Source organism: Cavia porcellus, unplaced genomic scaffold, assembly GCF_034190915.1.
Source record: "Cavia porcellus strain 051 isolate PalLab524CR breed Dunkin Hartley unplaced genomic scaffold, mCavPor4.1 scaffold_8, whole genome shotgun sequence".
Classification (NCBI taxonomy): Eukaryota; Metazoa; Chordata; class Mammalia; order Rodentia; family Caviidae; genus Cavia; species Cavia porcellus.
In genome coordinates, this window is record NW_026947491.1 from 45680542 (window position 1) to 45707864 (window position 27323).

The 27323-nt window shown below is 45.1% G+C and overlaps 1 protein-coding gene and 1 non-coding gene across 2 annotated transcripts; both read left to right on the forward strand.

Moving 5' to 3' along the window:
- The first annotated feature begins 936 nt into the window (after nt 1-936).
- Nucleotides 937-26331, forward strand: Copz1 (COPI coat complex subunit zeta 1). The gene is made up of 9 exons (XM_003476019.5): nt 937-1049; nt 15505-15573; nt 17787-17868; nt 18485-18576; nt 20957-21012; nt 22565-22642; nt 22785-22836; nt 24121-24159; nt 25072-26331. Exons 1-9 carry the CDS (start codon nt 1032-1034, stop codon nt 25117-25119), a joined length of 534 nt encoding a protein of 177 aa, XP_003476067.2. The 5' UTR covers nt 937-1031; the 3' UTR covers nt 25120-26331.
- On the forward strand, nt 4814-4932 carry LOC111753306 (5S ribosomal RNA). The gene has a single exon (XR_002788125.1). It is a non-coding gene; the product is annotated as a 5S ribosomal RNA (ribosomal RNA).
- Nucleotides 26332-27323: the final 992 nt, after the last annotated feature.

The window sequence follows — 27323 nt, forward strand, 5'->3', positions numbered from 1 at the left end:
AACTCTAACATTCTATTTTAGGAGCCTAAGAAAAAATGCTATCAAAAGTTTACTGAAGTTGGGTGTGGTGCTGCACGTTTGTAATCCCAGCATTCAGGATGCTGAGACAGGAAGATTGCTGCGAGTTTGAGGCCACTTTGGACTATAGAGTGAGACGCTGTCTCAAAGGAACAAACAAGCAAAGAAATTCACTGGTCTCCTGCCTGTCCTTGGGCCTGGCAAAGCCTGGGACAACACAATGGGGAGCTTATCAGTGTGACACAAATTGTTGGAGGCCTTGGTTTATTTATTCATTTATTTGAGTAGGTTCTTGCTTGTAGTTCAGGTTGGTCTCCAACTCACTATGTAGCCCAGGCTGGCCTTGAACTCGTGAGGATCCTTCTGCTTCAGCCTCCTGAATGCTGGGATTACAGGGATAAACCACCAAGTTTGCCAAAGCCTTGGATTAAGTAGCGCGCTGCGCCTCCCTTGGCTCTAATTCCACCATCGCGTATACTTTCTGTGAGGATGCTGTAATGACCTGAGCAATTTTGACAGCAGAACTCGCTGTTTGCTACAGCAGCCGCCGGTATCAAGATCTAGCGGTACAGCAGGGAATAGAGATTGGATAAAACTTCGTCCAGAAAAAGTTAAAGGCTAAAGAGACACAGCGACCCCTAAAGGGAGTGAGGATTAAAGCTACTCAGCCGGTCCATCGATGTCACGTGCCTTCGACTCTACCAATTGAAAATTAACAAGCGCTTCCTCTGTTCCCCATGGAAACAGCCCCGCCCCCTAACTCTCTCGCCCCATTCAGTTGTGAGCTTTTAGCGCTTTATTGAGTGTTTAAACTGACAATCAAATGCCTGTGCCAGCTGGGTGGACACCTTGAGTCCACAAAGCAAGATAGTACACTAATTGGGCAGAACAGCAATGGCTTACTGGTTATTATCCAATGATCCTTATGTTGGGCGGGACCTAATGAGGACTGAGGACCAATCAGAGGGGGCGTTGTTTTTGTAGCTCCACGTCGGCACCAGCTGCGGGGCAAGATGGAGGCGGTGATTTTGGTAGGAGCCGAAGGGGCTGCGGAGTTGCTGCGGTGCACATAGGGGCTGGGAGTTAGGGTTCAAACGACTGGGAGGGGAAAAAGAGGAGTTTTGGGTAATCCTCGGGGACCGGAGCTTCTGTGGGCCAGTGCAATTCGTGTGTGGCCTAGTGCGGGACCTAAAGCCGTGCTTTAGAGTAGGAAGCACTGCGGAACCGAACCGAGGGCAGTCCGTAGGAAGTTGAGCGGAACACATGCTGTCTTTAGGATCCTGAGCATCATAAGTACACAAGATCGGGTTCCTTCGGGTTCCCCCGGTTCTCAGCATTGGGGATGGTATTATGATTTGGGTTTCTCCAAACATCCACACTAGCTTCAAATTGTAAAAACAAACAGAACAGATGTTTGTTATTACAGACTTCTCCCTGTGGTTTCAGAATTTGGCTTTTTATTAATAATTTCCTGTCAATCAAAAAGCTGCTTTCTCTTCCGTTTCCTGGTAATTTCTGTTGTATAACTCTGTCACAGAGAATGAGCATTCCATCACAGTTCTGGAATACCTGATGGGATTAGCATGGATTATAGAATATTTTCCAGACTTCTTGTTCTCTTTTCTCTTGTTAGATTTTAGAAATACTGACTTTAGGATCTATGATGTGACATTAGAGAGACTATGGTGACTAATAGGGTGTATTGGTCCTCTTGTCTGTATGGTCCTTTTTTTGTTTTGTTGTTTTTGTGGTGCTAGGGGTTGCATGCAGGACCTGGTGGAGGCCAGGCAAGAACTGTATCACTGAGCCATATCCCCAGCCCTGTATGGTCCTTTATTGCTTGTTCACTTATTCATGAACTGGACCAGAGTATTTCTTTCAAAAGTGCCTGTTTAGCAGTTTGGAGGGGCGTTTGTGTCTTTCCTGTAAATGGAGGAATTTAACTTTAGTGTCCTTAACTTGAACCCGAGGCCCTTTTTTTTGTTTTGTTTTTTGCTGGTGGTGATGTTATTACATACTGAACCCAGGGCCTTTGCATTGAGCTACGTCTCTAACCTTTAAGACACAATCTCGCTAACTTGACCAAGCTGTAACTTGGAATGTTCTTGACTCAGCTTCATAGAGTGCTGGAATTTCAGGCAGGATCCATCACTCCTGGCTATTGGCCTCTCTCCATAGAAGCTTTCTTGTTTTATTTTCCTTCAGATCACATACATGTGCACATTCAGATCCTCATCAGTAAAAAAAAATAATAGTTTCTAATTTCCTTCTTTTAAAATGTTTAAGAAAGGGGCTAGGGATTTAGCTCAGCGGCATAAATGCACAGTTGTGAGTTCCATCCCCGGTACAAAAAAAAAAAAAAAAAAGAAAGAAAGGAAGAAATATTTAAGAAAGCCTGTAATCCCAGCCCTCTGGAGGCTGAGGCAAGAGGATCACTGAGTTCCAGGCCAGCCTGACTATATAGTGAGCCTAACCTCAAAGCCTGAGTGCAAGGCCAGCGGCCAGCCTGGACTATATAGTGAGCCCAGCCTCAAAGAAACAAAAACAACCATAGAATTCCTTCATATCATATGGGTTGATTAACTGTACGTAAAAAGCACAAAATATTTGTAATTTTAAATATTTTCTCTACCAGCAATTTATCAGTTTTGTTTTGCTTTTCTTCCCCTAGTGCTGGAGTACAGGGACACCCTACTACTGAGCTATATCCCCAGACTTTTATTTTTTATTTTGCGATAGGGTCTAAGTTGTCCAGGCTGGTCTTGAACTTGGAATCTTCCTAACACAGTCTTCCAAGTAGCTGGCACTATAGGTTTGTTACACTATGCCCTACCTTGGATATCTTTTCTGAGCTTTTTGTTTTTGTTTTTGAGGCAGGGTTTCCCTATACAGTTCAGGCTGGCCTCAAACTCATGGCAATCCTCCTGCCTCATTCTCCTGAATGCTGGGACCCAACCAGCTTTATTATGTATATTCTTAAAAGGTAACAGAATAGGATAGATTCTAGAGAATTGATATCTTTGGAAATGTTTAGATATTTTGCCACATTTTATTAAAAGGAAGCCTGCTTTAGGGGTAAGGAAAGAATGTATCTGGGGGGCTGGGGATTTAGCTCAGCAGCATAAACGCCTGCCTTGCAAGCAGGCAGTTGTGAGTTCGATCCCTGGTACCGATGAAAAGGAAAAAGACAAAAAAAAAAAAATGTATCTGTACTTGGAGAGCCTGTTTATTGAAGGGTCTGTGTGTAGTGGTGAGTTGAGGGAATGAGATGTGACAGTCTCACATGTTATCTTCCTGCAGTTCTCTGCCACTGCTGCTTCAGTGTAGTCTATTTCAGCTTGCTTCTTCTTTATTCTTCCATTTTAATCCTAAATTGCTGAATTCTTGGATTCTTGCTAATTTGGTCAGGTAGTCCTGAATTTTGCTTTAAAACCTACACCGAGGCCAGGTGTGATGGCACACATCTCTAAGCCCAGCACTCAGGAGGTAGGAGGATCCCTGTGCGTTTGAAGCCAGCTTGCGCTACACAGTGAGTGAATTCACAGCCAGCGTAAACTGCAATAGCAAAACTTTGTCTCAAAAGCAATCAGTCAATCAGTCAGTCAATCCTGTACTGAAGCTAAGTGGTGGCGCATGTCTGTAATTTCAGCCCTCTGGGAGGCATGAGAATTTTAAACTCAGTCCCAGCCTGGGCAGTTAAACAGTTTTGTGAGACCTTATCCTAAAATAAACAATGTAAAAGGTTGATGATTTAGCTTTGGGCAAAGGCCCTAGATTCAGTCCCCAGTACTGCAAAAATCAAACCGAACCAACTCATACTGACCTGGGTGTGGTGGCAAATGTGTGTACTCCCATAATTTAGAAGCTGATGCCGGAGAATTGCAGGTTCTGGGCTGGTTGAACAATTTAATGAAACTGCCTGCTTTTAATTTCTTTTCTTTCTTTCATTTTCTTTTCTTTCCTTTTTTTTTTTTTTTTTTTTTTTTTTTGACAGAGTCACTATGTAGCCCAGGCTGGTCACTAACTCATGATGATTAGCCTTCTCAGCCTCAGTCTGCCTCAGCCTCCTGAGTGTTGGGATTATAGGTGTGTACCACCATGCCTGGCCATGGCTTTTTTTTTTTAGACTAGTCACGTGCAGTAGTGAGAAGCGGGGAAAGAGTAGAACAAGGAGTTCAATCTGTACTGACTGTGAACAATCAATTGAGATAACTCACTACCTTCGGACCAGCCTTTTTTCCTTTTTTTTTGAGATAAAGTATTGCTATATAGTCTAGGTTGAGCTCAAATGTGGAGGGAGCTTTCTGCCTCGGCCTCCTGATGCTGGGATTACAGGTGTGTGCTAGCATGCCTGACCTATTTATTTTAAGGAGGAAAGGTTTATTTGGCTCACAGTTTGTAGATTTTCAGTCCATAGTTGGTTCCAAGGCCAGGTGGCACACAGCAAAGGGACAACCATACATGGCAGTGGAAGACAGCAAAAGCAATAAGAGAGAGCTTCACTTTTGAGACAGGGTCTTGCTAAGTCACTGAGTTGCCTAGGTTGGACTTGAACTTGAGCTCTTCCTGCCTCAGCCTCCCAGAGTGCGATGATAACAGGGTTGTGCTACCATACAGGTTTTTTTCTTTTTAATTTCATTTAGAGCCCTCAAATAGGAATATATTTTTCCCACCTTTTCAGCTTTTATCCTTTGGGCTTAGCATGAAGCCCTGGCATCCCATGGTATTCATTGTGTGTAATGGTTCAGTTTCTCTGTGGCATTAGCCTGGGCCAGCCTTAGAAGTAAGAAAGTGAGTCTACGGCCATACCACCCTGAACGCGCCCGATCTCGTCTGATCTCGGAAGCTAAGCAGGGTCGGGCCTGGTTAGTACTTGGATGGGAGACCGCCTGGGAATACCGGGTGCTGTAGGCTTTTTAAAAAAAAAAAAAAAAAAACAAAACAAAACAAAAAAAAAAAGAAGTAAGAAAGTGAATACTTAAAAATTCTTTTGTATTCAGTGATTGAGACGAGGAACCTTAGTTTAGAATCCAACAATCTTGCCTAATTCTGTTCCTCCTGTTACACTGGTCCACGGAACTCGCTTCTGATCCAGTCACCTTGCTTTTGTCCATTATCCTTGTGTCTGTCTGCTCTGAGGCATCTTTTGACTCTTCAGCTTTTGTCTTCATTATGAAAAGAACAAGGAATCCCTAGACCTCATGTTAGCTCTCTCTAACTGAGCTAAAATTTACCGTACAAGTCTTAGCAAGCCACTCTTTAGAGAATGTGGACTCCTCTAATTCTTTTAAGTTTGCTTTTTCATTTCTGTTTGCTGCTTTGTCTGAAATTCAGGGGAAATCTGATGTTGAGAGGAAACAAAAGGCAGTGCTACAAGAGAGAATCAAGAAGAAACACCCATCAGAATTTGCCTTAATAGGGGGATTTCTGGTTTGGGTAGTAGTGGGGATCGAACCCAGGCAGTGATCAGCTCCAGCTCTTTGTATCTTACTTTGAAACTGTCTTGCTAAATTGCCTGGAAATTTACAATCCTACCTCAGCCTCCCTCCTGGTAGCTAGGATTATAGGCCCATGCCACTATGCTCAGTGGGATTTTTTATTTATTCTTTGAGATAAGATCTCACTTTGTAGCAGGGTGGAGTTGAAATCCTGGAGATCTTCCTACCTTAGCCTTCTTTCTGAGTGTGAGATTCTGGAGTGCAGAGATTGCAAGCATGCCTACCATACCCAGTTTCTAAAATTTTTTTTTTTTTTGTCTTTTTGAGAAGTTGAGGCAGGCCTTAACTAGGGGTAATCCTGCCTCAGCCTCCTGAGTGTGGGCATGACATTTCTTTCTTGCATTAAGTAATCCAGCCCGTGCTTTTAAGCAAATTTGTCTGTTCTTTCTTAGTTCTCCTTGTAACGTCTGAGGAAAGATATCTTTCATTCTCCTTCAGCCACAGTGCTTAACAGCACTAATGCTCTCAGCTTGTGTCTGTGGACTCAACTTCTCTTCTGCTCTTTCTCCCTTTCTAAATGAATGAAATTTTGCAGATCACCATTCTATATTAATAACCTGTGGGCTCTTAAAGATGATTCTCTTTCTTTCTCTACTCTTCTCTCCCTCAAAGCAGAATTACTGTAGCCATTTAGACCCTTAGATTTTTGTACACAGGTTTCATTTTTCCTAATCCTCTTCTGATTCACTTTTTTTTTCTCAGATTCACTTTCCAAGCACTTTTTCGATGCTTTAGACTAGATTTCTAATTCTCTTCTTTCTCTTTTAATAATATTTTATCCTAAAACAGTGACTGAATCCCAGTTTCCAAGCTTCCTTCAAAAGTCAGCCATCCAAAGTGCTCAGAGGCTGCCTGAGGCTGGAGGAGTGGCCTATGCAGAATTCACCAGCCACTCTTAAAGGCCATAGCTCTCCTTGGCCTTTGCTTCCTGAATCATCTTAATGGGGCTTTTGTTAAATTCCTTTGGCACTAACAGTAGAGGTGCTTGGCCTGAATGCCCCCACACCCTGCTTTGGGCAAAGGTATCAATTACATTAAGCCCCCAAAGCACTCCCATCTCATCCCGGCTGTCCCCTACGCCCCTCTCCCAGCTGCGTCCTTGCTGGTGCCTGGCCCTTGCCTCTTGCTAGGAGAAGCAATCTCCTCTGCGGTGCTGTGGAGATATATTTCTCAGCCAGGGCTTGAGCAGTGCCAGCACTGCCCCCGGTGAGGTCCTTGGCAGCAATAAAAATTTTTATTGTGATTATGTTGGTGTCGGGGTGTCCATCTCGGTTATTGCACACCTAGTTTAATTGATTGAAGTTTAATTTATTGACACTTCAAATTAAATGATCAGAATAAACTGTGCTGTTACTCTGGCCGGCTTGTTTTAATGGTTGATTGCTAGAAGCAGACCTTGGCTTGAACTAAAACCCCCAAAGAGCAATTGCTGCTGCTTCTAGCTCTCCCCATGTCTTGCCCTCCAAGAAGACCTCGTTATAGATTTCCGACGTATTTATATATATTTTTTTCTCTCTCCTTCACAGTGGTGGGAAAGAGTTGGTCCCTGGCAGGGTATAAATTATATCGGAGGTCTAGAGGAGCTGTCACATGGTCAAAAGAGGAGGAAGGGCTCCTATGTAAAGGAAACTAGACCCTTGAGAAGCCACATCCTCCCAGGGAGGCAGAGGATGAATGCAGTTAACCAGATGCTCAGGGAGCCTAGTGGCAGGGTTAGGGCCTTTTTCATCTAGGTACTTGCTACTGTTTCTCATGCTACTCTACTGATAGGTCTTAGCTAGAGTGGGAGGTTGACAAAACTAGAGAGCTCTGGAGGATTGGGCTATATAGTGGGTTCAAGGGCACCTGAAATATACAGTAAGACCCTGTCTCAAAAACAAACAAGTAAACTAGTAGGAAGCAGGACTAGAGAAAGCAAATCAAAGATGGGACAGGAGTGAGACAGGGTGGGAGTCTGAGCCTGTAATCCTGGCTGCTTGGGAGGTTGAGTCAGGAGAATTCCAGGTTTGAGGCCAGCCTAAGCAAAATAATAGCAAGACCCCATCTCAAAAAAAAAAAAAGGTAGAACAAGAAGCAAGAATCAGAGGGCAAGAGATTTAGCTCTGTGGTATAAAAGGTCATGAGTTTGATCCCTGGAACCAAAAAGAAAATAAATAATAAAGAATCAGTACCTCTCTAGCTGGGCATGGTGGCACACACCTCTCATCCCAGCATTTGGGAAGCTGAGTTAGGAGGATCCCTGCAAGTTCAAGGCCAATCTGGGCTACATAGCAAGACCCTGTCTCAAAAAACAAGCAAAAGCCTGCCTACCTCTTTATGCTGGAGAATTAGGAAGAGCAACGGCAAAGTAGAATTTGCACTGGACAGCTAATGAAATGTGTCAGCAGGCTAACTCCATGTATATTCGATGTCTGGCTGGTGAGGGCTCTCTCAGATTGCCTTCTTTATTTCTGGGCAGAATGGTTTTCTCTCACTTCAGATTATTAGAGGGTCTCTCTTGTCCTTAGATGCCCTGGCTGTGTCACATCTGTTGCTGTTCACTGTCCCATAGCTCTTCAGGAAGGCCTTTCTGTCCTGTAACCTAAGTCACATCACTGTAGAGGAAGCTTGGCTTCCTCCTTTCCCCTCTTCACTGTCGGTGCATTGTTTCCACACCCGGTCATTGATCAGGTAGCTCTGTTAATCAGTTTGCTCCAACTTCTTTCCTACTGTGTGGCCATTAGGAGGAAACTGAAACCAGGGAGGAGAACCACTGGACCACAGGCTGACCTGGGGGCTGGCAAGTCAGTCTTTAGGGTCCCCATTTCTGTTTGCAGAAGCACATGCAGGGAGGCAGTACGATGAGTTATAATACAGTTATTATGACCAAAGATCTGTCTGCTCTGTCTAGCCCCATTTGATTTTTTCTTTTGGTGAGTTGTGTTTAGTGAGGGCTTCTTTTTTCTTTTTTGATACTGGGAATCAAACTTGGGACCTTTGTGCTTGCCTGGACTGAAGGCTTCTTAATTACCAAACTGAGATGGCAAGAATGTCTTCCATTGCTCTCAGGCCTCAGGTGTGGAACACAGTCTGATCTTAGCCTTTTTGGGATATCTTTACTCGTCAGTGCTAGATCTACTCTCATTTCTGGTAACCATTGGCTTCTGTGACAGTTGAAGAATTGGGACCTACATCACTTCTGGGCAAATATTCTGTAGTGCACTGACTTTTGGAGTGGTGGCTCAGGATAGAGCTCAGCAGCACAAGTGCTTGCCTGGCAAGCATAAGGTCCTGAGTTCAATTCCCTGTACCAAAATAAAAAAGGCCCTGGCGGGCTGGGGATGTAGCTTAGTGGTTCATCGCCTGTCTGGCAATTGTGAGGTCCTGAGTTTGATTCCCAGTACCCCAAAAAAATTAAAAACCAAAGGACCTGAACCTGGGCATGGTGGCATATGGCCATAACCTATAATATCAGTACTCTGAGAGGCTGAGACAGGAGGATCACAATTTCAGTCCCAACCTGGGTAACTTAGTAGCTCAGAGAGACCCTGTTTTAAAATTTAAAAGAAAGGGCTGGGGCCGGGTATGGTGGTGCACATGCTCATACTTTCAGGCCCTGGGAGGCTGAGGCAGGAGAATTGCCATGAGTTTGAGGCCCAACCTGGGCTACATCAGAGTTCAAGGACAGTATGGACTGCATAGTGAGACTCTATCTCAAAACAAAACAAAAGGGTGGGTATATAGCTTAGTGCAAAGGCTTTGGGTTCAATTCTTTTTTTTTTATATCTTTTTTTTTTGGTCTTTTTCCTTTTTATGGGTACCGGGAATCGAACTCAGGACTGCCTGCTTGCAAGGCAGGCGCTTATGCCGCTGAGCTAAATCCGCAGCCCCTGGGTTCAATTCTTTTTTTTTTTTTTTTTTTTTTTTTTTTTTGGTTCAATTCTTAATATCAGGGAAAAAAGAGGATCAAAGTTCATGTTGTTGAGGCATTTGAGGCTTCCTCAGCCTTATATTACCCATTTTAGTCATCAAATTCAGCCTTTGGAAACCAGAGGGGTGTGGTGCTGACCTTTACTCCTCCTGCTGGCTGAGTTGGTTTTCTCAGCTGTATGCATTAATTTGTGAAGGCCACACACATATTTATTGAAGCCTTAATTGGTGTGAGGCAAATGGGGTAATTTATAAAAGTATTACTCATTTCCCAATTTTCCTTCTTTTCATTATCCTCAGAAACTGATTTAATTCCAGTCTATAAACTCCTTGAAATTGTAATAATTTGTGAGTGTATTTTACTGGACCCAGCTCCAGAAGTTTCCTCAGTTTATCAAAGAGGTCTGCTATAACTCAAAAAAAGTATTAACCTTAACTTATCTAGGTCAGACTTCTCATTTCTCTGAAGAGGAAGTTGAGTCTCAGAGAGAGCGAGAGAGTTAAGAGTTAATGGTTTATCCAGAGTTTAATGACACAGACTGAAGGAAGGGTTCAGAGATGCCTCCTGTGATGGCAGAACGAATACTTGGTGACTGCCTTTCCATATTTTGTGTCTGAAGGACCTGAAGCTGGGCATAGTGGCATGTGGCCATAACCTGTAAAACCAGCTGCCTGGGAGGCTGAAGCAGGAAGATCACAAGTTCAAGCCAGCCTGGGTGACTTAGTGGCTCAGGGAATCCTTAAATAAAATTAAAATTAAATTAAAAAGAGGGCTGGGCTGGGCATGGTGGCACACCCACTTGGAATCCCAGCCCCTAGAAGGTTGTATTTTGCTGGACACAGCTCCTTTGTTGTATAGGAAGATTGTTTTCTAGGGGTCTCCACCTGTCATCTGTCATTAATTCTTCCTAAGACTTTTTTTTTTTTTTTTTTTTTTTTTTTGTCTTTTTGAGACAGGGTCTCGCTATGCAGTTCAGGCTGGCCTTTGAGCTCACTTTGTAGCCAGGCTGGTCTGGAACTTGCAGTGATCCTCCTGCCTCAGCCTCCCGAGTGCTAGGATTACAGGCATGAGCCATCATGCCCGGCTGGATCTTCCTCAGACTTATGTTCAGTTTCCTTTATAACTACGATTTGGTCTCCTGGCAGCTGGGTAATCTGTCATACCTGTGCCTCCTGTTCTTTCCTGAGCTGTGCTTTTTTCTTTTTGGTGCTGACAGTCAGAGTCGGCCTTGTGCATGCTTGGATGCACTGTATACCTGAGCCTCTCCAGTTCCTGGGCTATGCTTGAACCTGCTTATCCTTGTTTAATGCCTTTCAGCTGATTTTTATCATCTAAAGTCCATAACTTGTGGCTAGCAAATTTGAGCCCTTTACCTCAGAGAAGCTTTTAACTTAAAAAAAAAAAAAAAAAAAGTTAGTAGAATTAGGAAACAAAATACCGTATGGACCAGGTCGTGGTACCTAGGAGTCTCTTAGTGTTGGTGGGGGCAGAGGCAACTGGGAATCAAACCTAGGGCTTCACACATGCTACACAGGTGCTGTACCACTGAACTGTAGTTCCCATCTCTTTTTGTCTGTTTGTTTAATTTTATTATGAGACAAGAGCTTGCTAAAATTGTCCAGGCTGACCTTGAACTTATGTTCCTCCTGCCTCAGCCTCCTGAGTAACTGATTACCAGTGTGCAGCATCATTGCACATGATATCTTCTAGTTTTACTGTCTTGGTTTTGCTTTGTTTTTATTTTTGGTTTTACTTCGTGAATAGGATTGAGAAAAGAGCATCTTGTTACAGTTTCTAATTGTTAAGACCTATTGCTAAGCTAGAATGCTCCTTTTGTCAGTCAGTCCTAACATTTCTTCCTTAGGAGGAAATGAGCTTTCCAGAAATCTCAGTCAAAATTTTATTTTTTTATTTTTATTTTTTCAGTCAGATTTTTATTTGTGCCCTTTCAGCTCTGGGAATAACATAACTATAAAGGCTTGGCTTTTTTTCCCCCTGAAAGAATCAAATTAGTTATACCCGTTCCCCACATACCGTCTACCTGCTCTAAACACTATTTAACCATCAATATTTTGTAGAGTACTGTAATCTTATTCCAGAGTTTCCTCATAAATGTATTGTAAAAAGACTTAATTCAGTGTTTTTTGTTTTTCAGAGCCTATAAGTTTCACTTAAAGATACACAAGTAGTTTTTATTCAGAGTTCCTCTTTTATTTTTGCTAAAGATCAAGATCCCAGGCAGCTGCAGGTCACCTAGAAGGCCCACAGGGGGCAGCACTGGAAATGGCTCTTGCACTCTGGTCCTCTTCTGCAGAGGAGAGAGTTCTGGGAGGTGATGTTTTTCACCAGGCTACACAAACCCTGATTGAGAGCACAGCTCCTTTTGTAGCAGCCTAGATGCTTGTTTAGTGGTGTTTTAGCTGTCTTGAGTGCATTCTAGTTTTCTCGGTAATAAAACCACTCATGAAAAATCTATCCAAGCTGTACCTCCTCCCACAAACCAGCCTGCCAATGCATCATTTCCAGGCGCCGTTAGCATTTGAGGTGAAGTTCTGTTATACACTCAGGCTGTGGCTCTCTGAAAGTCAGTGCATCACAGAACTTTGTCTCGAAAGCTTTCCAGCAGCTACCCATTTGGGAAGTGGGAGGGAAGAATAGACCTTTTAAATCTTTTGACAATGGCCTTAAGCTTGTAGGGTCTTTCTCAGCAATCAACATGTAATGTGTTACAAGGTCAAGCCTAGTCCATTGTCCAGGAAGCGATTTCTCAGTAGCTGGGAGTTATTTATAAACTTTCCCTTTGCAAAAACTTAACATGAAATTACATTACCAGTAATGGCTTCTGGAGCCTTTAAACTGGCTGGTTTTATGGTATGAACTCCTAAGAGGTAAAGGCCCCAGGCTGAAGGGGAAGCCACTGGAGGAGGTGGCAGTAGAAGGCCGGGAGAAGCTTCGGAGGTAGCAGAGTGGGGTGTGGAAGCTCCTGTCTAATTGTGGTTCTCCTTGGGAAGTTTGAAATGGCTGGCCTTTGCTGTAATAGCATCTTTGCTCTTCCACAGCTCTGAGCCATCAGCCCTGGTCTCTCTCCTTGCTTTCATCAGCCTGTCTTTCTTCTGCTCAGGAAGACCCAGGGTTTGGGTTTTTTTGTTGCTGATTTCCAGGATCGAGGATTGAACCCAGAGCCATTGTATGAGCTATATCTGCTGACTAGCCCCTCCCCCTTTTTGAATAATTTTGAGACATCATCTTTCTGCCTCAACCTCCCAAAGTGCTGGGATTGTATGCATGGACCACCACACCTGGCTCTTGTTTCTTTTCATCTTCTAGGAAGCCAATAAAGAGAGCTAGGAGCAGAGTCCAGGAGTGTATCTCTTTTGCCAGTGTTGCTATTCAGACACTCATACCATGTGGGCCCTAGAACATTGGCTCTCCCAGTTGGCTGGTGGCCACTAGGGCTTTACTTTTCTTTGAGTTCCTGTTCTTTCTAGGGATATCAGACTGGCTGGAAACACTGGTCACCGATGCCAGATTACAATCCTGATTAAGCCAGTGGGCTATTCTCTAAGGTTTCTGTGAATGCGGGTAAAGGGACAAAGCCAAGGATTTCCAGGAAAAGGTGATAGGAAAAACTATTTCTTCTAAATTTCCATTCATTTGGATCTCTTTTCTTCCTTCAAAGAAGCTCATTCCTGTTGGTGTTTCCCTCTTGGTAAACTGACAAGTTGCTGTGGAACTGAGCCTGCTTTATGGGAAGATCTTTAAGGTTTTTTTTATTCATACATATTCTGCAGTGCATTCCTAATGATTACATTCATCTTGCTGAGTTGGCACATGTATATAACACATCTTTGTTCTTTTTATATGGGAAGATCCATCTGTGAGTAACTAGGAGTTAGGAAAGTTAATTCTGTTTGTGATCTTTCGGGCTAGACTCTAGAGGACTTGCCTGTGCTGGACAACAGAGTTCCTTACTTGGAGAGAGTTGTTCTTTCTGTGTGGTTTATTCCAGAATGCAGTATATATATGGTAGCCAGAAATATATGGAGGAGAAAGTAAGGTTGGTAGAAATAGTGTCCAAAATGGTCACATTAGAAAATTCAGCCGAGGGGCTGGGGATTTAGCTCAGCGGCATAAGTACCTGCATTGAAAGCAGGCAGTCGTGAGTTCGATCCCTGGTACCGATAAAAAACAAAAAAACAAACAAAAAAAAGACAAAAAAAAAGAAAATTCAGCCGAGAGGCTGGGGATTTAGCTCAGTGGCTTAAGCGCCTGCCTTGCAAGTGTGTGGTTGTGAGTTCAATCCCTGGTACTGATAAAAAAGAAAAAGACACAAAATGTTTAAAAAAAGAAAATTCATCTAGGTATGGTAGCACATGTCTTAATCCCAGTACTCAGGAGACTGAGGCAGGAGAATGGCTGAGAGTTCAAGGCTAATCTGGGCTACAAAGTGAATTCAAGGTCAGCCTGAACCACACAGCAAAACCCATGTGAAAAAGACAAAGGACCAGGAATATAGCTCAGTGGTACAGGGCTTGCCTGGCAAGCAAGGATGAGATTGTAAGTTCCATTCCCAGTACTAAAAAAAAAAGGAAAATCCACTTATGTGTGGAAATCTAATGATTACAGGTCCCATAAGTACTTATTCCCTCAATTATTGAACATATATTGAGAGTTTAGTATGTATCAGACATTGTTTTGGATACTTGCTACCCTGAGAATACAGGTGAAGAAAACAGACATCCCTTATTGCCCTGTCAAAAGACTGTGTTCCTGTTACTCCCATTCCTAATCCCTGCCACACCCTCTCCTGAGCCGCACTGGCCCGAAGAGTCTTCCCATACATCTTCTGGAGCCTCATGGGCCAGTTTACATTTGTAGATTCTGGCAATGATTCTTTCCCCTTTGCCATGGTCTTCATTAAACACATGCTCAGGGAATGCATTTGCTCCTTTGGGGACTGATGGTTTTCTAAGGAGGGCCAGAAGAGAGGTAGCTGAGCAGCAGCCTGGTCTCACAGCACAGGCAACACCATGGTGATTAGAAAGCCAAGGAACATGGGGTGGCAGATACCTTCCACCCATAAACCCCACTACCTTCCCTGTCCTTCTTTGCTCTCTCCTACTTATCTGGTTTTCTAGAAGCAAACCAGTATAGAGAAGAGGGAGCAACAGGGTACTGCGGTTTTTGTACCCTGTTGTGGTTGAGAAGGGAATTAAATGTAAGTATTAAGGCCAAGGCTGTGATTCCTTTAAATTGACCAGCCTCCTCACTTCCATTCTTTTTTTTTGGCTAGGGATTGAACCCAGGTCTTGCACATGCTAAGCACACACTGTACCACTGAGCGACATCCTCAATCCCTCCTGATTAATATCTCCATGGCTTAGGTTGTTTCTCAGATCTCATGATCTTATACCCCCAAATTCAGGTTGACTTCTGTCTTGGGTTAAGTGGTAGTGGTTCAGGCATAGTGGAGGGATTGTGTTTCACAGGAGTTTGGGGATGATGTCTTTCTCTCTAGGCTGTATTGAGAAGTGGTGTGTGTGTCCGTGTGCTTGCAAACACTTGTTTCCTTCTGCTCAGTATGTGGGTGGTGTAGGGAAGGCTTGCTTTATGCCTCTGCATTGCTGCTGCATTGGGACTGCAGAAACTTCCAGGTACACTGAAGCATTCACCCGTTTTCACATGGCCTCGTGCAGTGCCTATGAATTAATCTGGTCACATCCCACACCCACCTGTGCATGGGACACCAGGGAGGGAGGGTAGTTTGGAAAACGACCATACCAAATAATTTGGAAATGACAGCAGGACCTACCTAAATTAAGCCCTCTGTGAGTCAGAGACTGTTTCTCTGGTGCTGCTTTGGAGTCCTTTGTTGAGATGCTCCCTCCCTCAGTGCAGTTCACTTGCTAGTTGATTATTCTCAGTGGGCAGTGTCTGAACACAACAGTGTTGGGATTGGTAAACACTGGAAGCCCCTCCATCCCCTGTAGCCCCAGTGGATCTAGGGGGAAGAAGGTGTCTGCCTTGCTGGTAGCTGGGGGCCCTTTCACAACTGAAGATCCATTTCTATCTCCTCAGGAACCCTCCCTGTATACTGTGAAAGCCATCCTGATTCTGGACAATGATGGGGATCGACTTTTTGCCAAGGTGAGAGTCCATGTCAAATTCATTTAGGAGCAGAACAAAAATATTCTTCAGTTTGAATTTTAGAACTAGTCCTATTAACTCATATTCTTCAATAGTATAATTGTGAAACTTCTGGGCCGGGGATATAGCTCAGCGGTATAGCACCTGCCTAGCAAGACAAGGTCCTGAGTTTGATTTCCAGACCTCCTCCCACACTCACACACACACAGACTTGACGGGCATGGTGGCACATGCATGTAATTTCAGCACTCAGGAGGCTGAAGCAGGAGGATGACTGCAAGCTTGAGGCCATCCTGGGCTACAAAGTGAGTTCAAGGCCAGCCTGAACTGCAAATTGATTGAGATCTTATCTCCAAACAAAAGACAAAAAAAAAAAAAAAAAAAAACAAGAACAAGAAAATTCTTCCATCCTCTTTTTTTCTACATGGTGACCTACCACTGAATGATATCCCCAGCTCAAAGATTCTTCCGTTGTATCTAAACTACTCTAGTAGTTTTCCAGTGCTGGGGCTTGAACACCTGGCCTTCACACTAATGTATATTTCCAGCCCTTTTTATTTACTTATTTATTTTGGTAGCAAAGTTTTACATTTATTAAAGGTAGAGGGAGAAAAAATACAGGCTCCGCAGAGCAAGTTTGAGCCAAGTAAGACAGGAGGGAAAAGTATACCTAGAGCAGGAGGGGGTGCTATCATGAAAGGATACAGTACTATTCATTTATTTATTTATTTGGGGTTTTTTTGAGACCAGGATCTCACTGTATAGTCCAGGCTGCTCTCAAACTTGTGGTGCTCTTCCTGCCTCAGCCTCTTCAAGTACTGGGACTAGAAGTGTGCACCAGTACACTGGGCTTTACATTTGTTTCTTTTTTTTTTTTTGTCTGTTTCCTTTTTATCGGTACCAAGGATCGAACTCACGACTGCCTGCTTGCAAGGCAGGCACTTATGCCGCTGAGCTAAATCTACAGCCCCCTACATTTCTTTTTTTTAACCTTCATTCTACTGTTTCCTTACTTGCTGCCCTCAGACTTTGACCGTCTTTGTTACACGCATCAAAGCAGGGAGCCACGTCAAAACCTTAGTTCCTCTCTTTCTTTCTTTTTTTGGTCTTTTTACTTTTTATCGGTACCGGGGATTGAACTCACGACCGCCTGCTTGCAAGGCAGGTGCTTATGCCTCTGAGCTAAATCCCCAGCCCCTAAAAACCTTAGTTTCTCAACAAAGCAGTATGTAGATACTGGAAGCACCCTGGCTGTGTTACTTGTTCTTGTCACCTTCCTGCCTAGGATCTCTCAGGAAATTTCTTACAGTTTCAGGATTCTAGCCCTACATTTTCAGTTGCACCTGGGTGCAGTGTTTGCAACTTTGAATCTACTGAAAGAGGAGAGAAAGGACACCTCTCTTCTCCCTACATATTCTCCCCCTCCAGTAGAAATTTCTTCTGTCCCTGGTGTATGAAATCCGGGCAAGTGCAGCATAAATCAATCAGCAGGTAGAGATTAGTTTAGAATTCACCAGCTGTTCCTCCCTGTAATTGGATGTAACTATGCAGGACACCTTTTGAAACAGTTATCCAGTTACTAAATGCCAGAGCTGTCATAGGTCTTCAGCTGACTGCGACGGATTGGCCCCTAAAGAGCAGAAGGGCTTAGCAGCCTGTATCTCCACCCCCTGGCTGGGGAGAGCTTGGGAGTGGGCGCAGAGATGTGCTAGGCTGCTCCCTGCTTCTTCCAGCTTGTAGAAAAGCAAGCCGAGATGGGGAGGCCTCCTGAGGCAAGGCTTGCCTTGTTTTGGAGGAGATTTCCAGTCTTCTCCTGTTTCTCAGCTTCATACGTGGGGCTGTGGCCAAGGCGTGCTTTGTACTTCTCATGGCTGGCATTTCCTCTGGCACCACTGCCTGGCCCGGGCAGCTCCTGTGCAGCACTTGGTGAGAATATCGTTCTCTCCTAGGATGCAAACAGGAGCAGAGCCTCATCTCCTTCGATTGTCTCAAGTGTGAGGTGGAGTTGCTTACCCCAGAGTCCCTCTTTTTTTAAAAATTTGATTACTCATTGCCCATTCCCTGCCTCTGCAGTCCCATCTCCGTGTCAGTGTTTCTCACTTGTCTCATGCCTCGAAGGAGAGAAATCAAGATCGCAGGGCAATATATAGTCACTAATCATTCTGGGCTCCCTGCTCTAATGACCCATCTCTGTCTCCTTTTCCTCTCACCAGTACTATGACGACACCTACCCCAGTGTCAAGGAGCAGAAGGCCTTTGAGAAGAACATTTTCAACAAGACCCATCGCACTGACAGTAGGTCATTTTCCTTTCGCTACTCCATGTGTAGGGGGGAACCACGGTGGGGAGAGGGTGGCAGCCAGACTGCAGAAAAAGGATAAAATGACTCTGCCTCCTTTTTCTTTTTTTCCCTCCTCCTCTCATATAATAAACTCTTTGGAAATGTAATGGGGAGGTGAGTGTACCTCGCGCGGGAATACCGTGCTAGAAGGTTGGCTGTTAGCTCCCTGTCTAGTCCCTGGATTTATGAGCCTCACTTGACAAATTTAACTGCAGCGCTGCTTATTGTACCGCATCCATTAGGGCAGGTAAATGGAAGTCTGTAAAGGTGACCGCTCTGCATTTTCACCTCCGAAGGATCGACTAGTGTCCTGTCTCCTATACACGGAGGGAGATATGTGTACCGGGTAGGAATGACAAGGGAGGATAAAGGAGAAGATACCTTAAGACTCCCCAAGTTTAGACTTCCATTCTGCTAACCACCCAAATATAGGTCAATTTTGGGCTTTGGAGGTCATTACAGCCTTCTTACCTCAGCCCCAAGCAGCGGCTGCCTGGAGTTCACGGTGACTCCTTCCGTTCTGCTTTCTCACCTCCTCATCGGGCTGCTCCTGTTTCCACCCCCTCGCAGGTGAAATCGCGCTCTTGGAAGGCCTGACGGTGGTGTATAAGAGCAGTATTGATCTCTATTTCTATGTGATCGGCAGCTCCTATGAAAATGAGGTGAGAATCCCCACCCCTCTTTGTGGTCTGATCCTGCTTCCTAAGCTGCAGGCGGAACACAGCCACCAGTTTTGGGCTTAGGAGAACCGCATCTCTCTCACTTCTGACAAGTCTAGCAGAGTAGTCCAAGGTCCCACTAGATGCACAAACATGGTCTTGCAAATGTTTCGTTTTAGAAAGATAGTTTTCCCAATTTTTAAAAAAAATCTATATGTAAAAAAATCAGTGTTTTCTCTGTTGGTGACTTCTAGAAAAAAAAAAATCAGTGTTTTATGTTGTGTGTGTGTTTATTGTTGTTATTTTCCTTTTTGAGATAGGGCTTGCTGTCAGAGTGGCCTTGAATTTGTGATCCTCTGGCCTTGGCCTCTGGAGGGCTGAGATCATATAGTGATGAGCACAGTGGCTACCCTTCTCTCCCAGGGTACTGAACATAAGACTTCATGCATGCTGGGCAAGTGCTCTGTTACTGAGCTGCTTCCCTAGCTTTTCAAATTTTATTTTGTTGTTTTGTCTTTTTTTTGTTTTGTTTTGTTTTTTAATTGGTACCGGGGATCGAACTCACGACCACCTGCTTGCAAGGCAGGCGCTTATGCCACTGAGCTACATCCCCAGACCCATGTTGTTTTGTGTTTTTAAGACCTAGTCTCAAAAAAAAAAAAAAAAAAAGACAGTGTCTATGCAGTTCAGGCTGGATTTGAGCTCACTTTGTAGCTCAGGTTGGTCTTGAACTGACAATGATCCTCCTGCCTCTCAATTTGCAAGGGTCTTCCTGCCTCATCCTCCTGAGTGTTGGGTTTACAGGCTTGTGCCACCATACCCAGTTTGGGTTTCACTAAAGTGCCCAGTCACTTTAGATTTGTGAAGCCTCTTAATAAGCTGGGTTTATAGCCATGGGCCACCACACCTGGATCCTGTGTTTTGTTTTTGATATTTGTGTGTGTGTGTGTGTGTGTGTGTGTGTGTGTGTGTGTGAGACTGGGGATTGATGCTAGGACCTGTGCACAGAGCTATGCCCCATGCCTTTTAAGAATCTCATTTTTGGGGCTGGGGATTTAGCTCAGTGCATAAGCGCCTGCCTTGCAAGTGTGCAGTCATGAATTTGATTCTAGGTACCGATAAAAAAAAAAAAGCATCTCTTTTTTTTTTCTTTTCTTTCTTTTTTTGGGATTGAACTCACAACTGCCTGCTTGCAAGGCAGGCGCTTATGCTGCTGAGCTAAATCCCCAGCCCCGCATCTCTTTTTTAGAAGAAATTTTCATTTTGAGACAGAGTTCTCTAAGTTGTCTAGGTTAGCTAGTCCTCCTGCCTCAGTCTCCCAGAATGCTCAGATTACAAGTGTGTACCACCACGTCCAGCCCGCATATTTTTTTTAAAAACGGATTTCTGAAGCGTGGTCAGGGTTGTGGGGGATACTGGCTCCAGCTATGAAGGTCCATACTTGACTGGGGTGGACTACTTATCGGACACAGTTTCATCCTGCAGCCATACAGATGACTGGGTCATATAGTTTGGATGGGACTGTGGGTGTAGTCCTGATTGGCTTCTGGTGGGTAGAGAAAATTGTTTACCACAAGTAGTAGCAGCTTCTGTGAAAGCAGATAGGTAAAAATAATCCTCCAGCAAAAGTAAAAGTTTGAGAGACCCACATTCTACTAAGCTGTTATTTTTTTAAAATTGTAGACATTAGTACCGTCGTTTATCGAGGAGGAAACCAAGCCATGAGAAACCATATAATAAATTTACTTGTATTTGTTAAGTTATGCAAGTGTCAGTTACATGTGGTTTCATGTGGTTCAAAATACTACTGTAATTTTCTCAGGGTCGCACATGTAGAAATGGGTTAGCTGGGATCCAAGCCCAGCTTTCTTTTAAGAATCTCATTTTAGGGGCTGACTCAAAGACCCATGCTTGGGCAGTGACAGTGAGCTAGTGGTAAGGTTCATACTGAGCATAGTTCAGGTCCTGGCTTCAATCCCCAGCACCAAAAAATAAATAAAATTAAATTAAAAGAAAGATTAAAAAATAAAAGAAAGAGGCTATGTCTTTCCACTAGTTCTGCCTTCCTCTGACCTTGCATAGTGTATGATGGCTCTTTCTACCTACATCATCGGATGGCACGTAGAGAATTGGTAAAACCCATAGAGAACTATGACAGAAAAGCTCTTTTGAACTTCTGGCCAAAGGAGACATCAGATTGTGGGACCACATAGCAGAACTCACTTCTGTGAGAAACTCAGTTTCTTCCTGTTTTGCTCTTATTTCTACCGTATGTTCTCGGTCCTGTGATATATTTTTATGCTTAATGAAATGAATGGTTTTATTTTTGGGTAGCAGTTTTCAGAGCCTTGAACTGCCTTCTACTTCCTTTGTCTCCCAACAGCTTATGCTTATGGCTGTTCTGAACTGCCTCTTTGACTCCTTGAGTCAGATGCTAAGGTAAGCAGCCATTCCTTTTTAAAAAATATTTTTGTTTTGAGCACAGTCTTACTATATAGACCAGGGTGGCCTTGAACTCATGATCTTCCTGCTTCAGCTATTCTGTCTATCTATCTATCTATCTATCTATATTTTCTAGAGACAGGGTCTTGCTTTGTAGTTCAGGCTGGCCTGGACTCACTGCGTAGCCCATGCTGGCCTCGAACTCAAGTCAGTCCTCTTGCCTCAGCCTCTCAAGTGCTGGGATTGGGCGTGCCCCACCATGACCAGTTTGAGCAGCCATTCTTGATCTTGGTTTGGGAGAGAAAGTATTTTTCAGGCCCTAACCTTATTCTTGACATTTAGGGATTTGTGGGGGATTGGCAGAAGCTCCGGAAGTTGAGTTTAAATGGTTGGGCTCACTGCTTCATAGTAATTCACACAGAAGGAGAGAGCTGGATGGAGAGCATGTCCTTCCTGAAGAGTAATTCTGCTTCTGAGGAAGGAGATTCCCCTGCTGATCCCCAGAGGCTGTCTTAGGGATCTGCATGCCTTTGGTGGTTTGCTGGGCTCCATTCTTTGCAACAGAGAAAGTGTAGTAAGGCAGTGCCCCAGACACAATGTCTCTACCTTGGGGATGGAAGCAACACTCCCAGTTTCCACTCCTGGCTCTTAGTTTTTCTCGTCTATAGAGCAAGAACAATGTGCCATTTAGCCTCTTCTCCCTTTCTACCGCCCACTGTTTTCCATGTAGGGAGGCAGAAAAGATATGATACTTTTCCTGAAAACATTCAGGGCTCTGATCGTCATTCCCTAGGCAGCTCCCATGTGAGCCCTGTGCAGACAGCCATCCCGAGCAGAACAGCAGGCGCTCGGCCCCACGACGTCAACAGGGCAAATGGCTCAGGTTTCCTCAGGAAGGGGATGATTTATTTCCTAGCCAGGTGAATGAATAGACTTCATTTCGGGTAATCTAGTGAAAAAGTCAAAACTGACAGATGTGACAGGCCACATGCACCAACCACCGGATCTGTGGCTGGTGGCTGCAGACTCCACCGTTCTTGTTCTTGCAGGCCTTCTTTTCAGGGCCTGAGCAGAGCTGGTGAGGGAGGGGGAAGAGGAAAAGCAGAGAGGATTAGGAGGTTTGTCAGCGCTGCAGTGTGGATAGAGTTTGTAGTCCACCTCTCCTTACCTCCCACACCCCCCAGGTTGAGTTTTAGCTCTGTTTATTTCCTTTTTTCTACCCACTCATATCTGTTGATAAGCAGTGTCATGAGCAACATTGTGGCAGGTAGGAAAGGAATGATGGTAAATAATAGCTTTAGATAATCAGCCTGTGACTAGTCAGATATTATTTAGTGCTTTTTAAACTCTCCTTGACATTCCTGATCCTTACTCAGCAAACAACAGGAAGAGGTATATCGTGGATTAACTAAACTGTTCTTCACCTTATTCACTTATCTGTCTGATTGGTAGAAACATGTATTGGTCTAGTTTAGAATCCCCTGTCCAGATAATGTCCTAGGATACATTTTACACACAGGCTGATTATTCTTTTCTTTTGGGGATTTAGGAAAAATGTAGAAAAGCGAGCTCTGCTGGAGAACATGGAGGGGCTTTTCTTGGCTGTGGATGAAATCGTGGATGGAGGGTAAGTTCTTTCATCTGCCTAAATCTGGGCTGGGGAGGTAGCTCCTGTCATATGTCAGGTGGGCTGAGTGCCTCCAAGTCATATCCCGATAATAAGTTGGTCCTTCAGGACAGATTGAACAATGATGATCTCTTCTTTGTAGGGTGATCCTAGAGAGTGATCCACAGCAAGTGGTACACCGAGTGGCATTAAGGGTAAGCAGGAACGTTTTTTCCCTGAATCCCCCATCTGCCCACAAACACCCTCCGGAGTCACACCTGCTGAATGTGGCTAAGGGACAGGGCTGATGGAGTTCATACGGCCTTCTCTTTCCCTTCTCATCAGTGTCCCAAAGAAACCAAGCAGAACGAATTTATTCTGCCCCTGTTGTGCCACCTAACATCTCATACACTCTTTGCACAAAGTGCACCTGCTGTATACACATGGAATGAATGCTAACAAAACTTTCATATTCAGGTTTCTGAAACTGTAGAGAAACCGGAGGTTGGCTTATTCTCTCTTTGAGGATGGATCCAGTTGTCTGAAATAGAGGAGTGTCTTTTATCTCTTTCAACATTTTATGTAGCAGGATAATCTCCATTAGGAAGTGCTTAATTTTTTTTTTTTTAAAAAGCCAGTCAAATTTAGCAGGGGGGGGGGGTGTATACCAACTTTAGTGACACTAATGTTAGTAAGTTCTGATAACCCACTGCCATTGGATCAGCCAGAAGCGTTTAATTTCCAGAACTTTAGTCCTCTTTGGTGCTAGTAGTCTCAGAAAGGGTCCCCAGAGTTAACTACAGAAGGTTCCAGTTTTGTTGGGGACATCGTGGGGTACAGGAGAGTGCGCCTGCAAATTGTGGGGTTGCAGAGATGTCTGAGCAACCCAAACCTCCCTATTCACAAAATGTCCCAGCTCTGACCTCCACAGAGTGAAGTCTGACAGTGCTGGGTAATGGCAAATCTTCTCCCTTAACTGCCGTGGGCTCCATTTGCATAGTTTAATCTTCTCCTCTAACATATGTCTCTATGTGGCAAGAGAGAGGGCCCCCCCACTGACTCCCCCTTTCCCTTCTCAGGCTGCTGTTGCAGCAGTTTATTTCTTCAAATTAACATGCTGTCGTTACCCATCAGGCCTTGCAGGATCCATTAAACTACCCCTGGCTCCCCCTCATCCTTTCCCTAGTGATATTGATATTCAGGAAAGGTCTCCTCTGACTAGGGAATCAGGTCTCCCACTCCCGAGTTGAGGGAGTTGAAGATCAGATAACCTGCTGATTACTTGGAATGGAATAAATCTTTTAAGAAGTCTCCCTGCCTTAAAATGTAGCATGGATGAAATGACCCTTTTGTGTTCATAGTCCTGGTAGCCAAGTAAAATTTCAGTTCCTGAAAGGGACTGAAAAGTTTAGGGTATCTGCCCTTTGCTTCCGTTTAAAGGACCAGCTTTTTTTTTCCACTGCCAGACACCCACCTAAAAGCTTGTCTCTGTGCCACAGGGTGAAGATGTCCCCCTCACTGAGCAGACGGTCTCTCAGGTATGACTTTCACCTTTCTGCCTCTCTACATGGACAGGGTCAGTGAAGAAGCTGGAATAGCATTCCAGCCCAACCTGCTAAGTCGGAATGAGATCAAAGATAGACACCGTCCTTGGTCCCCTCGTGTTCCATGTTCTAGAGAACTGGGCTTCTGACCCCACAGTCCAGTGCCCCGCCCCCACTTCCAGCTCCTCAGTTGCCGTGAGCAGTGGCTGTCATCTTTGCTCTGTACCCCTCAAACCCTCCCTGCCTGATGCCTCATCCAGTGATTTATTCCCCAGCAGAGGCTTGCCTTAAGCAGATGGTCTGTGTGTGTGTGTCACACACACACTCTTTATTATTCAAATGAGGGCTAAGCTAGAAATGTGTATTCCAGAATATGCAGGTTTTGCAGCTCATCCTGCAATTCTGAGTGCAGATAAACTATCTACCTGATTCAGGGGACAAGGGAGCATTCTGTGGTTTTTTTGTTTTGTGTTTTTTTGAGTCAGGGTCTTGCTCTGTAATTCAGGCTGGTCTTGAACTCACTATGTAGCCCAGGATGGCCTTGAACTTGCTGTGATCTTCCTGCCTCAGCCTCCTGAGTACTGGGATCATAGGTGTATGCCACTACAAGAGGAGTTTTTTTTTTACCCCCATGGTATGCTCCCAAAGGAATATATCTCTCCTTTTTAACCTATGCCCAGTAACCCCCAATTTTTTCTTTTCTTGTGAATATGTCTCTTTTCACCACCACCCCCATTTGAATTTGGGGCTAATTTCTCAGATTGACAATCTTTGAGGGCCTTAGAGAGCTTCTTCCTGTTCCCCTACCCCATTCTAAGGACAGAGAAGGCAGATGAAGGGAGAGAAAACCTGATTCCCACCCTGCCCCTCAGCAAGCCTCCCCCTGTGCTGCCCTTGTCTCCACAGGTGCTGCAGTCGGCGAAAGAACAGATCAAGTGGTCACTCCTACGGTGAAGACCGTCCTGTGCCTGGCTCTTCACCCCTCAAAAACCCATATGTCTGCTATGACTTCTTGTCCAGGCCCCCTGTTGATGCAGTCTGGGTCATCTTAGGGATCACAGGGATCCTTAAATCTCCACCCCATCTAGTGCTGTCCCCCTACCCCTAACACACTTCCTTTTCCTCCCAGCAGATTTAGATACTGGGCAGGGGAAACACCCCTTCCGTCCTCCACATCTACCCCACACTTTCTCCTCACCTTCGTTGCCCTTTGCTGTAGCCACACTCCGGATCAAAGCAGGAGAATGTGCTGAGTGTTTTTCACCTTTGCCTTTACACAGCACCAGCACATACGTCCAGCAAGGGGCGGGCGGTGTCTTTTTCTGTAGGGTGTCAGGATGGGGACAGGTGGGGATATAGCCAGTCTCGCCCCACTTACCGGCCTCAGCAACCCTCCTGTTTCTTCTTGCTGCTCTGCCCTCTGCCTTGGAAAGAACATCGAGGAACAGCTCATAAGGAAGGGGATAGAGTGGCAGAAATTGTGATTTAAATGTTGGATAGGGCTTTTAAAACTTCTCTGTACCCACATTCAGGCATGCAGCTTCCAAACCGCTGTGGTCTGTGAGTGGTTATTCTGGATGTCAGTCTGTTGTCCACTGTCTTAGCTCCCCCCTTACTACCTGTGGGGTTGTTGCCTGCTTTGTCCTGACTCTGCCCTGGAGCAGTCACACACTGGAACTAAAACTCCGCTCTCATCTCCAAAAGAAGAGTTTCTGCATCTGAGCAGGAAGGAGGACTTAGGGCTTGGGCCTTGAGGCTTGGTCTCCTCACCTCCCTGGAGTGTATCTGTTCCTCTGTCTTGGGTCTCTGGCCACTTAACCCTATACTCTCTGCCTCAGCCTTAGGTAAAAAGGCTGTGGATCTGGGGTCTTCACTTCCCTAGATGGCTGAGATAGGTGCCTTTCTCTTGGGACTTGGGTTTCCCCAGAACAGACAGTGGAACACCTACTTTTGGGTCTGATCTTTCCCCTTGACTCAAAACTCCTCCCCACGAAAAGGTCTTACAAGCCCTCTCTGGGACCTAGCATTATGCCCAGCCCATCAGCTAGCAGCTCTCCAGCAATGAAGGATCTGAGGAGGCACCTTCCTGTAAGAGATGTCCAGAATCGAGACTGCCACCTTCCTGTACTGCTCTGCAAAGGGGAATAAAACATTTCTTTTTCCAAACTGCCTTTGTGTGATGTTTCTGTGCCTCTTCCGCTCTTTTTGGCAGCTACTCCTGTTCCTCCAGCCACCCCCCCCCCCATCTTAGATTTTTGCTACCTCTGAGACTCTCCGGCACCCCTCCCCTTTGCCTAATTTACGGGGCTGTTTGCCTCCTTGGCATCTCTCAGTCCCCTCGCCTGAAAATTGGCGCCAGGGGTGGGGTGGGGATGGTATTTTTCTCAGTGGGAGTCTCAGGGAACTGAGTTCTCCCCTCACCACCCCCAAAGCCAGCTGCCTGCTCCCGCCTCAGTCATTAGTAACCCGGAGACGCGCACCTGCGTGGGGGCACTCCTCCAGCCCCTCTCCCTTCCTGCACCTCCCACGCCTGCATCGAAACGGCACTGAGCGGGTTATTTATCGGAGCCAGCGCTGCTCCAGAAGGTCAGGACGGTGGTGTAAATAACCTCCTCTCGCCGTTTCCCCGTCCCTCCAGAGCCTGCTCCCCTCCCCTCCTCCACCTTTACTCGCACAAATGAATGTGGCTGGGCTGGCGCGGAGCCTGGCCCTGCATCTTAATGGGGCGGTGAGCTCACAAGATGGATTTAGCTGGGGGTTTTATGGTTGCCGCGGCGACAGGAGAATGCGCTGGTTTTCTTTCCCCCTTCCTCTGCAGAATTTTAAGGAGGGGGTAGTGTGTGAGGAGCCCTTCACATCCTCTGCAATTTGAAGGGTCTCCTCAGTTACCTCCACTGCTCATGAAATGAGACCGCAATTCCTGGATTAAGCAAGAGAGATGGGAGTTAATAGCTCAGATAGGGAAGGATGAGAGAAGGAAGGTAAAGGACTGTGGAGAACTTCTGCAGTATCAGAACATGAAGTGAAGCCTACAATTGTCTAGACTTTCGTGCTTCTCTGTGGAAACCTGGCTGTTAGGCTCAGCAACTGTGGGATGCCTGGGCCCAGAAACCTTAGCAGGTATATGGACCCTTGAGTACAAGGAGAAAGACCAGGTT